Source organism: Melanaphis sacchari, unplaced genomic scaffold (genome assembly GCF_002803265.2).
Source record: "Melanaphis sacchari strain LSU unplaced genomic scaffold, SCAv2.0 Contig44_pilon_pilon, whole genome shotgun sequence".
Classification (NCBI taxonomy): Eukaryota; Metazoa; Arthropoda; class Insecta; order Hemiptera; family Aphididae; genus Melanaphis; species Melanaphis sacchari.
Window position 1 is genome coordinate 2,014,342 of NW_020271295.1, and position 13,622 is coordinate 2,027,963.

Consider the following 13,622-nt stretch of genomic DNA (forward strand, 5'->3'; position numbering starts at 1 on the left):
ATACGAACATATTAAAATGTTTGAACAACCCAGTGAATTGAAATATGGATACACAACACACATCTATTCAAACTATAAGATATGGTTGTGTGGACCATGAGGAGCTTAATCACGTTTTGACAATGAAGTCCTGTATTGCTATAGTTTTTGATTAGCTCTTATAAATCGTTGTAGAAACAGTATCCATTTTACTTTTGGCGTGTATCGGTTGTGAGGAATGTTTTATTCATATGATACGTTTTTACATTAAAGTATGTGTATTTTAGAATTGCAGGCACTTTGGGAGCGCACAACGTTTCTAGTGTTTCGTAAAATCTTGATACGTGGTCTAACAGAACGTTTTTGCGTAGATGCTTATGGAATGTCTGTTATTTGTTAATATTTTATTCCCGTACTGTCATAATAGAATTAACTATTTTGTCTATTTCTTTACGTATGAAATTGTTTCATATTAAAATATATTTATAATAATTACCTATTTAATTTGTTTCAGAACTTGAAAAATCAGATTATGACCACCAATTTGTGGGTAGAGCAGGTAATATTGTTATTTTCATGACTATTATAAATTATAATTAATCGATAAGATCAGAGTATTATACGGCCGTTTTATATCTACAAATAAATTACTACTTGATGAGGATTGTATTTTGTCTCTTAAAGTTCCATGTCATTGTATCAAAGCATGCTATGATATTCCTATATAGGGTTATCGAGCTCTCTACTATCCATCCTTTATTTCACTGTGTTGGCAATCAATAAACCCCATTGTATAATATGGTATATACGTATATATTATTTATGTATGGATATATTCTTTTTTATATAATATATATACTTTTAAAGAGTGGATACTATGTTTCATTTTTATCGTTTTCAAAAGAATGTAAGTTTAAAGAAAAAAAAATGCTCTCTCTAACGAATGAAAATCATCAAATCATCTAAAATTGAAATATTTTTGATGAAAACCTTATAATTTATTTAATAATATTACTATGATACATATCATTGAAAACATAACATTTTAAAATGAAATATAAACCAAATTAAATCAAGTTGCAATATTAAGTTGAGAAATTTAAATTGCTATTTTCAAATATGGTGCATTTTATTGTACGATTACATATTATTTTAAATACAGAATTTTTTAATTTGTATACATTATATTATTATTCATTCTTAAAAAACACACATAAAATTATCCTAAAATTTGTAGAAAATACAAAAATTTATCAAATTTTATCATTTAAAATATATTTAGTAGGTAAACAATAATCTCAACGTAATTCAAATCACATAGGCACAACTATTAGTTATATAAACAAATACAAATTTGAGATCTTTAAACAATTGTTTTTTATGATAAAATTTAACTGTAATTTATATTATTTCCAAATCATTAAAATAAAACATTATCATAATAATATGTTGTGATTAAAATATAAATTAGTATAACAGGGAAATATTTCCATTAGCTAGTGGTTATAATAATCTATAGAGCGTGAAAATAATATTATTCCACAGCGTATAATTTACCAGACTAAAATATCATTTTCATATTCATGAAGGAAATAATGAACTACAATTTTTCATTAATTAATAATAACCAAAATATAAGATTCCTCTTGATTATTGAAACGAAAATACCATAGTATTAAATATTTATATGAAAGGTATGTATGATTTAAATCTGGCGAATAGTCAATAAAGAACGTGAAAATATTTAATACTAAGAGTGGTAATCTAAAACGACGTCCAACTATATATGTATATTAAATGACGTATGTGACAAGTATAAGGCCAACTCAGAACAGATGTGCACACTAAGACACCATACACGTATATTTACATATTATTAAATAATACATTATGCTTATGACTTAAGTATTATACATATTATGTTTTGATGAACTGCGTACATGAGTTAGTTACTAGGACTACGTTAAAATAGTTATTTGATAATCCTTTACTATATGATTGTAAAAGAACTGTCTCGTGTTTATATATATATATATATATATATATATTATATATGATGCATTTTTTATAGCTAAATTTTTAAACAATGTTTATGAATTATATTAATTTCCGTTATCCTGTTGTATTGTTATAATCACAAAGTGAAATCACATTACTTTGTTTCTTAATATTACTAGTTTTTGTTTTCAGCTCGCTTGATTATATTAAAAACTGTAAATGAGATTTCTACTTTAACATTTTTTTGAGGAAATAATACCAAATACGGTATTTTATTTGTTAAAATGAATCCATTCAGATAAATTTAAATTAAAATTTCAAGTTATTGAGAAATTCTATAATTCAATAAGTAATTCATTTTAACCTAAATAAAATACGACGTGATGTTTCAATATTAAAATTATGTCGTAGTTAGCTAAGAAGTTTTCAATAAACTTCTTATTCCAAAATGTGATCCCTTGCCCTCGCTATCGTATATCAAATATGGGTCATCTATAAGTTTACATTAGTGTTGCTTGCCATAACTTTATCACAGTTCAGCTCATCCCCTTCGATTTCAAAACCAACTTATATAGAATATTATAACACTATAGTTTAAACTGCGATTTTCACAGTACTTCTTTACACTAAAACTATCAAAACTATTCTCGAAATTCAGACTATTACTGTAGTTTAATATTTGGTATATACACGAATATTTATAACACATATTTATTGATCATTGATGACTTATTTGCAATAAAATAAAGCAACTTGAGTTAAATACTTTGTGTTAATAAATATTTTACCTTCTTTATAACTGTTATCAAAGTTCTTTTTCGAATAGATTTCTTTTTAATTATAATAAAATTGGAAAAAAATATGAATTTCAAAATAAAACATTAAATATAGTAAAAATAGTAATTACGAGTATTCATCTGAAAATAATTAAAGACAATTCTTCTAATGATAAATGAAAAATTCAAATATAATAACTAATATATATGTTACGGTAAATGATGTTATATCAGAAATTAACGTTATTCGCCGGTTATTAACGTTATTTACCAACGAATGTGGGAATTATCGTTATTTTCTAGTGAATAACGTTAATAACCGTATGATTTGGGAAATTTTGATCTGATTATAAAATAAAAGAGGTTATTGCGGAAGATTTAAAAAAATAACCAAAGAACCAATCATCAAAGAAGACAAAATCGGAAATTAAATCATAGAAATCGCAGAAAAAAATTCGGAACTTGGTACTTAAATATTTTTTAATTATTTAACGATAAATTTCCGAATTTTAAATATAACAAAAATAAAACTAAAATATAAATATTTGAAAATTATTTTAAATATTTTTTTGATGATTGTCAAGAAAATATTTGTATTGCATGTAAAAATTCAAAAAAAAATTTAGAAAAACAAGGAGAGGAAATGATGAAATTTTCTAAAGAAAAGTTTCCTCAGCTTGAAATAGGCTTAACTGTATGTGTATTTATACCAAACGTTGATAGAGCTCGTGGTTCTATGCAAAATATACTATCAGTTGTCACTCAAGTTGAACATGATTTATACAAACTCTGTAAGTTAATTTTTAATGAAAAAATATACTATTAAAATTAAAATTTGTTTTATTATTTTATAAGTACGGAATATAGTTTTCTTAAATATTATTTCACATGTCAAAAATAGCTGTTTGCAAATAAAATCTATTAGACAAGGACAATGTGATAAAATTAGCAGATGGTAGACAGTTGACACTGAGGGAAGTAGCTAGTAATAATTCGGTTGCGAGCCCTCGAAGGTACCAGCGTTGTCATTGCCAGACTAGTTGTAATAATAATAAGCATTGTGCCTACCTTGGGGCTGAAAAATTATGTTATATTAAATGTCATGGGAGTAAAACTTGTAAAAATAAATAAAAAATAATAATGCATTTATTCTATTTTTAAAAATATCTGGGTACTTACATAATTTTTCAAATTGTAGTATTTGAGATTCATGCGCTTATCTGGTTTATAACATCAATTACCTGTGTATTTAGTCATTAACGTGATTATCCAGTTTATAACGATAATTACCTGTATATTTGGTAAATAACGTTAATAACCGGTGAATAACGTTAATTTCCATTTAACATCATTTACCGTAACATATACATTATATATTTATACTTTACATAAAAAGTACACGACACCCACATGCGGTGTCTCCATCTTATAAATGCATAGCATATCAAATTGTTCGATCTGAATAATTTATTTAACTCTGTCATGATAATATTACATTGGATTTACCTATTATTAATTTTAAAAGTAAAAATATAAATTAATAAATTTCATGGGGTTTTTTATTTTATTTTTAAAATGAGTTATGAACATTTAAAAATCTAAATTGTACATTTTAAAATGTTCATTACTCACTTAAAATAAAAATATAAAAACTTATAAGGTTCACTGGTTTATATTTTTACTTTTAAATTTGATAATAGATAAATTCACTGTAATATTAAACATGACAGAGTTAAATGGATTATTCAAATCGAACAATATGCTATGTTATACGTTTGTAAAACGGAGACACCGCATGTAGGTGTAGTGTACTATAAACACTTGTATTATAAAAAAATAAATATATTTCTAAAAACGAATATTGTATCAAAATAAACATATTATTAAATATTTATTATACACAATTTGTTTTTGATTTAAAGTAAACTATGTATTAAATATTTTTATTTTTTAGTATTTTTCCAACGTATAGTTATAATATATTAAAAAATTATAGTAAAAAAGTGGTCAGTTGTCTTGAAATCTATAAATACAAGATAAACTGAAACATAGTTTGATAAAAACAATATAAAAATAATGCTGTAAACCATCCAATATATTGTAATCGATTATAATTCTAGTCAATCAGATTATCGTAAAATTTATATAATACAATAATAATAAAACTACGTAAAATATTCAGAAAAAATATTGATTAAGTAACCATTTCTAGAATAATACAGTTTGGTGGGGTTAGATTACCTATCAGTGCTGTATTATACGTATTATACTAACGCTTTTTTAATTGTTAATAAATAATGTCCCGGTTTTGGTTAAACAGTAATATTACTCTGCATAAAACGATGAAATGTTTTAGTAACATTTATAACCGACTGAATTTTGAAATAATTTATTAATATTATCGATGTCTGTAGAAGAAAAACAGAAAAACTGAAAGGATAATCGGACACATATTATTATTGAATTGTCGGGTGAATGGGACACGTATGAAGCCATATAAATATTACGCGTCCATACTTACGCAAAAATTGATCTGTATACACATACATTGGCCTCACCAATCGTACATCACTGTCATCAGATTTTTGCCATTGCCCAAATGATAGATTCATCCACTTAATATTTGCGGAGGGTCCCGGCAACGACCATGTAACGTTGTTTGAACTCGTGTAAAAAAAATGTTACCATGTCTGCGGCGAGTTTCCGTCCTCACGCAGAATCCCCCCCCCTCGCCCAATCCAAATTTATCGTATGTTTTTTTTGTTTGTATTTGCTTGTTAGATATGTTTGCGTGTAGGAGGAAAGTTGAATTTATTTCATTTATATAGGTAAACTCGTTGGAAGGAAGAAAAGAAAAGTTATATAGGTACACGTCGTATTATCATTACCTATACGTTCGATATCGTATTCAACCCAGGCACACAATAAATTTCGGTGTTTCTATCGTTTTGTTATCAATTGATTATTTCGAACTCTTTAAAAAACTACTTTTGATCGTATTTTTTGTTTGCCTCCTCTGGAGCGTGCTTATTATTAATAATATAATACCATCATATAGGTACGACGAATTTAAATGTCTAACGGGATAAAAAAACCATATTACGGACTATTAAATATATACATTTTTTAAGTTCGTGAGTATGAATTATTTAAAAAATACCAAAAAAAAAAAAAAAAAATAAATAAATATATTATCTTCCACTTTTCAGCGATATAATTACCCAAAATGCTCTAGGTATTATATCCATAAATTATTTATGGAAATTTAAATTCTTAATGCGTATTATTATATAGAGCTAATTTTTTTTTAAACAAATTAAGTAATTAAAAACGTAATAAATAGCATTTTATTTATCAAGTTTACGTATATTATGAAACAGATTATATTAAAAGTAAAAGTTAAATATTTATGTTTACAATGTGGACATTATCGTGTTATAATTAAACATCGAAAATAATCTATGCTTAAGTTTTTATTTCTATAATTTTTTTTAGATACATATTATTTATTGTTGTTTAGTCAATTCTAATAAAACATAATTTAAAAGCCTCAAATTTAAAACTCTTTTAAAAATTACAAATACGATAACGTGTTACTTAACACTAGTGTTATTTTTAAATCCATTACGAAACGTTTTGAATTTTGATTAATTTTATTAAGATATTATACTCGTATTATGATATTAATTTATGTTATAAAATTATTATCTTGAATTTTGAGTTAAAATTTAATAGTAACTGACATTTTCTGTGTTATCAATATATTATTGATTAATGCAATTACTGACATCAACTATTGTCCGCATCAAGACATATATTTTCTTAGTAACTAATATGACCCAAGAACTTGATTAAATTTCTGTTTCAATATTCTGAATAGCTTATTTAAGTAGTTTAAATTATTTGGATTTATTGAACGGTTGTTTAACTATCTTGATTGTCAATTTAGTAAATTAGTGTTTGTGGTCAAGTAAAACGGTGCTTTGTTAAGTGCCATTTACTGGGTGTTTTACTATATGATTGAAATCGAACTCCAGAAACACATTTTTCATTATCAAAGCGAGAAATTCACTCGATAGTAAATTTTTTATGACTCCTTTAACAGAAGACATTTAAACTACTTCATTGGTTGAAAAAATATGACTTTTTTATTTTTAAATGCTTAGAAAATTAAAACTCACCCGAGACCAATATCCATTTCAGTTAAACAGTTAAAATTTATTTTAGAGAATAATGGCTGGACATTTTTATTCTTTGTAATTTAAGCTTTAAGGTGGTATTCTCTATTTTTTTTTTTTTTCATCTATAATTTATTAGCCCCAAGAAATATGAACATGTTAAATTTGCATACTTCATATGTCCAAATAACAAGAATAAAGTTTAGGTTTAAATTGATTTACGAAATTATTTTGGTATAATAACGAGATAGTCTACAAATAAATGATCTTAAGCCGGTGTTATTTATATTTTGCTTACACTGTATGGCCTTGATTCAACATTTATTATAAAATCTATAATAATTACACAAAGAAAAATATTGGAGGAAATTAGATTGTTTTTTACCTCTTGCTAGTTTTAGAGAAAATGGCGATGGCTATTTACTTATATCATTATCCAATTAAAATATCCACAATTAATAAATTGTTAAATGAAATTGAGTAAAACTTGTTTGTTACTTTGTTTTATTATCAGAAATGTTAGATAAATCTTTATACAAACTTAAACTAAATATTTTCTTTGTCACTTATTGTTAATTTATTATAAAATAATAAAATACAGATTAGAGAGCGCGAGAGGCACACAGCACACGTCACATATCGTGGAATAGTTTACCGCAATGTGTATATATTGTAACATATAAATAAATAGCAACTTTTTTTTTGTGTTTTCATTTATTGCTCTTAATACCAAACACAATTTAAAAACGAAATAAACTTTTAAAAAAATATAAAAATGTAATTATATAAAATAAATTATATTATCCGAGTTTTGAAAAAATATGCTATTAAAATAAAACGATCGTTGCAATATTATTTTTATAATTACGCTAAACAACAATTAACACAATATCTCGGGAAACAATATGTTGTTACATTTTTATTTTGTAGAGTTTACGTATTATTATTGTTGTTTTATGTGACGGAAAAAAATTCACAAAAGTTGTCACGCACGCTCTTGCTATGCTATTTAACTATTGAACTTCAGAACGTAAATAAATGTTGCTTTTGGTTGTGAATTAGAAAAAAAAAACCAAACGAGAGTAAAATAAAACATCAGATAATGGAGTTAAAAAAAAAAAAAAATTCAATGGTATACGTCGAATTTTTTGTTGTAGTATTTAACGGGTGGTTGCATTTTATGAACGACGAAAATCGTTGACGCGTACAATAGGTATGTCTTATATATTGTTTTTATTATGCAGTAACACTGTTTCGACGCTATTATTTGGGCTTCGCGTGCCGTGCAGGATTATTATAGATATATAATTTTTCAAGATCCTCGTCATAAGTGTTAAGACGAGAGATGTTTTCTGGTGCGTCGGCTAATTAGTTCTACGAGGTGACCCGAAAACCACACGCGTCTATCGTTGGACGCTTCAAACATTTCCCTACCCTCGGGCACCCTTCCACACCGACGCGTATATAACGATTGCCGTAACATTATCGAACGCTCAAATACGGCTCGCAGCTGATGCGTGTGTGTTGTCCGACAAATCACACACCAGAAACGCACCACTGCACGCACACAATCATTATTGCTGCTGAATTTATAGCATGTTTTAAGCCTTAAATAACAGTCGTATAGATAAAATCGCATATTCGTGGACGTGATGATCGTGTGGATTAAACAGGTCACTGACTAGACGGATATAGTTTTGTTTACAATTAAAATACACCTATATTGTACACCACATATTATAGGAGTTCGTATTAATTTCATTATCACCACTATAGTTATTATGTTTTACGTCTTTTTCACTTATGAAGCCTGAAACATCGTTCGTGTCTTATTATTTTTTATTGTAAGTCCGTCGTTCGTCATATTTTCCGTAACATGCCGCGGTTATCATTGTTTCACAAGGTTATTTTTATTTTCATTCAAGTTTTGATGAATTTGAATAACACAATTACACGTTATCAATTGTGTTCATCTGGAATTATTAACTATATATATGAATATATACGATATTTATAAATTCTGAGTTATAAGAGGTTTCTTTTTTAAAATTTATTTTCGTAGAATCATATAAACAGACAAACTTTAGAGTACCTACTTTTGCAAAACGTGATTTATATGGAAATAAGTTATGATATTTATGATATTTTCCAAACAATTATTTAAATGTAAATTTATTGAAAATTTTAAAATTAATTACAATAACCCTTAAAAAAAAAAAAAAAAAAATTAATAATGATGTCATAATATTATAATATTTTTTATAATATTAAAACTAATTAAGTTTAAAGTTATATGAATATAAAAAAAGTTTAACTCATGAAATTTATATTTAACTTATTATGCTAAGTTTAATAGATTGAAGTAGATAAGTTATATACGTAAAGCTTATTTTTTTGTAGAAATTTTAATTTATAGTTATTTTAAATTTGTATTTTAATTAGTTTACTATAAATTATATATAAATATACACTATTAATGTGATTTAAGTTACATTTTAATCAAATATTTACTATAAAACAAAATTTACTGTTTAATGTTCAATGTCATAATAATGAGTATAGTAACATAAATAATATTATTCATGGTACTTTGTATCAGAATCACGTTTACCTTTTTTTTAGCAAAATTTGTATAACGGCGTGTTGTATAGGCAATTTAGGTACGTATATAAACATAGTACATACTGCACAAGATGATCTATCTAATTATCACAATGTTCATATTACAAGTATATCATATAATAATGTTACTGTTTTCTTAAGCCTTAAGCCAGATACATAAATGACATGTATATGATTTAACCACTAAAAGTTTTGGATTATAATTACTACAAGGATCTATTTTAACAAACTTATGTTTTAATTTGAGTATACACAATAATAAGTTGATTTTGAATATTTTTAATTTTGCAGTGTATTATATATTAATTTATTCTTAAAATATTAAGTTTAGGATACAAACATAATATATTATATTTTGTAATTGTTTTACTTTTATGAAATATAATTTAATAATAATATGAAATTGTAATTACCATGTAAAGTAGAATAATACAAATGAATCATACATGAATTAATATATTGTTCCACAAGTTATATCATACACACATAATATTTATGTAATTTTTCTTTATTAAAACTTATAAATAAATTATAATTTTTATTATTTTAATACTACAATAACACAAATATGGTTTTAAATAATGTACTTGTCACCCAGTTACTATACAAGTCTTATACTTCATAACAATGTCATTCAAAACGGAGTTCATTAAACTAAGGATGGAAGTACAACACTCACTCTATCATTACTTGAAAGTTAAGCCCATACCATGATGTGTTTTAAAATTTTTATTTTTTGTTTTTTTTTTTTATTTTTGTTAAACAATTAAGAAATCTGTATTATTATTGTCCGTAATTTTAAAATTGTTCTTACAAAAACTATGCATATCTTTTGTAAATATGAAGTCTTATATTCGTAGCCAACACATATGATCATTAATTAATTGGCTTAAAAATGAATTACTATTTAATAAAACATATCATGTAATAATTAATTATAGAAACATGATATTAAACTAACATAATAAAAGTTCTAATTTTAATCCTAAAAAAATGTAATTCTCAATGTAAATTCAACTTTTATTATTAAATGTTTTTAGTTATCAATACGAGTATTACGACTTATGCTGTTATATAAACTATATGGTATGTTTACTTCTTCATGTTTAGCATCAAATTAAATTAAACTCAGTGTCTTGATAATGTAGGTACATAACATATCTGTATAATATTACTGTACTATTTTAAATAAATAAATTATACATGCATAATTCTAGTAAAAACAATTTGTTTTTTTGTATAACATTATAATAACGTTAATCATTCGCGTAATTTTTTTCTATAAAGATATTAGTCCAAGCTTATCAGCTATCTCTCTGTACAATATAAGAAGACGTTGTATCTTATAATAGTTGTATATCATTATATTCATTGTTTATTTCAAATAAAAATTTTTTTTAACACAACGTAGGTTTCTATATTTTAATCATAGTGAAAAAAAAATGTAGTAATAATAATGCAATTACATTGTTTAAACTTATGTAAAAATGTTTTTGTAATTATTTTCGATATTTATGTAAATTTAATATTCTATCTTCGGCTTTGTCATAATGGGTTTTTGCATGTTATTATCAAGAAATGAGCCTATTATATAACTTTATAATAATATGCATCACAAATATGTGTATTTGTGTATATATTAAATAAAGTACCTATTACATAAAAATATATATATATAAACAATAATTTACACTTTAAATAGCAATAAATTATACGATAAGATCATTATTTATGACAATTATATAAATATGAATCGCAGAAAATAATTAACTATTTGATCACGTGATCATGTCATTGTTATGATATTATTACATATAACAGTAGCCAGCAATTGAAAATTATCTGTGTTTAATCTGTCATACAGATATTTTATATATTACCGTTATAACTACAGCAATAATTAGTATAAGTTTCATGGTAGGTATATATTATAATCATAATATCATAATAACTCGAAAATAAATTGGTCTAACGAAGTTACAATCACCATAGTATCGTTTTAATTATTAGCATAGAAAACGTGACCATTTATAAATAGATATACTGTAGGTACCTAATAGGTATACTTATATATAAGTATATTTTATCGTTTAATGATATAATAGAGTTTGTTTTAGGAGAATAAATCTCATAACATAATTTAGTTACTTATAAACAAATTCTATACAGAATGGTGATTAACCAAGCATTATCATCCCTATGTTTTCCTTTTATAGTGTATTTACTAAAAGTCTTAATATTTTAAGTTTTTTTTTTTATTATTTTAAAGTATTCTACGGTAGACACAAAATATTTATTTTTTTATAATAATTACATTTTTACTATGAAATTTTAAGTGGATGTTTTTTTTTTTTTTTTTTTTAAATATTGATACGTTTAAATTGTTTGAACAGATATTTTCTGAGTCATTAAATTTTAAGAACATAAAACAATATTCCATAATATAATATATAATGATAGGTTAAAAAACTTATACGAAAGCTATATAGTTATTTTAAAATTATATAAATTAATATTTATATACGCCAACATTTTATACTTTGTATAAAATGTTTTTCTATTAAACTTTCTTTCTTACAATAAGTATTTGATTATAATATTTTATATTTTGTGTAAAATCATTATATCTACTTTGACAATTACTCTTCAAATATTAATACCTCAGAAACATATTACTACATTTTAATTGAATCTCGTCAACATTTAAAAAAAAATAAAAAAAACGTATCAGCTTAATATTTTATAAAGGTAAAATTTAGAAGTTTGTCCACCACGGGGCATTCTCTAATGAAGGGAAAACTTTAATACCTGTAAGTTTTTCATTGAGTCATTCAATATTTTTAAAAATGTCTATAGGACATTGATGATTGATATATTGTATAGATGAAATTAAAAAAAAAAAAACATAAGCAATTTTAATATAAATGCATAATGGATAAGAGTGTAATATATTTTTGATAATTTTTTAAAATTTTAAAAGCGTATCATATTTGTTGCGTATTTTCAGGTTATTCAAATGTATTATGCATATAATTATAAGTTTTTTTGATGCAAAATAGTCGGGACTTCAATAATTGTAATAGTTCCACATATAATATATAGTCCTTTACGATTTATTATAATTACATTATATACAATTCACGTGTTTGGTTATGTTACAGGCGTGGAATGACTACAAATTACAATGGGACCCAAAGGAGTATGGTGGCGTGCAAATGCTCCATGTACCTTCTGATCACATTTGGCGGCCTGATATCGTGCTCTACAACAAGTGAGCGTGTTTATAGTATTTTAGAAGCGCGCGCATTCGCCTTGAAAAATTTTCCCTTCACTGTTCAAATTTAATAATAATAATAATTTATAATTATTATATGAGCTCTTCTTTTTATGCTCCAACAAAACAGGTGTTATTTACGATCACTACTAACGTATGGTATATATATTGTCACACACACACACACACACACACACACACACACACACACACACACACATAATCTACATGACGTATAATTTGCAGTAAGCGTACAACGCACGCCCACGCGACCGCTCGTTATCGTCTAGCCTCCTGTTTGCTATGCGTAATATATGTTTCAGATTTATTATGTCACAATGTATTATATATTTACTAACACCATTAAATGATATATATGTATACATTGTGGAATTTCTACTATGACTACGACTATACTATTGCTATTATTTCTACCATCGCTACTGCTGCTACGGTAGAACTACATCGTATCGATATTGCCAAATCGTCTAGTGTGTGTTATACAGGGTTATAAAAGAATTAATCATCCGATAATTTGCACTTGATTTCTTAAATAATCTTATGATATGCCATGTGACTACTTGTGATCTCCGTGTATGCACCAATATTATCATCGAACATAGAAGAGCTAAAAGATTAGCGAAATCTATCATAACGGATATGCATTGAATGATTTTGAGTTTCAACTTTATTGCGATGTTCACGTAATCAAAGGAAGCCCCATAGAACATTTTAAATAGCCATTAAATAGATTTAAAATATTTAATTGTATTATTAATAACTCAAAATCTAAAA

At 25.1% G+C, this 13,622-nt stretch overlaps 1 protein-coding gene across 3 annotated transcripts in view; it reads left to right on the forward strand.

Annotated features, from left to right (window-relative positions):
* Positions 1 to 13,622, forward strand: part of LOC112598045 (acetylcholine receptor subunit alpha-like) — a 163,758-nt gene that overhangs the window by 55,664 nt on the left and 94,472 nt on the right. For all 3 annotated transcript variants that reach the window (XM_025344370.1, XM_025344372.1, XM_025344371.1), the window contains exons 3-4: positions 494 to 538; positions 12,715 to 12,824. In XM_025344370.1, the coding sequence (XP_025200155.1) occupies positions 494 to 538; positions 12,715 to 12,824 (155 nt within the window). The remainder of the gene's footprint in view (positions 1 to 493; positions 539 to 12,714; positions 12,825 to 13,622) is intronic.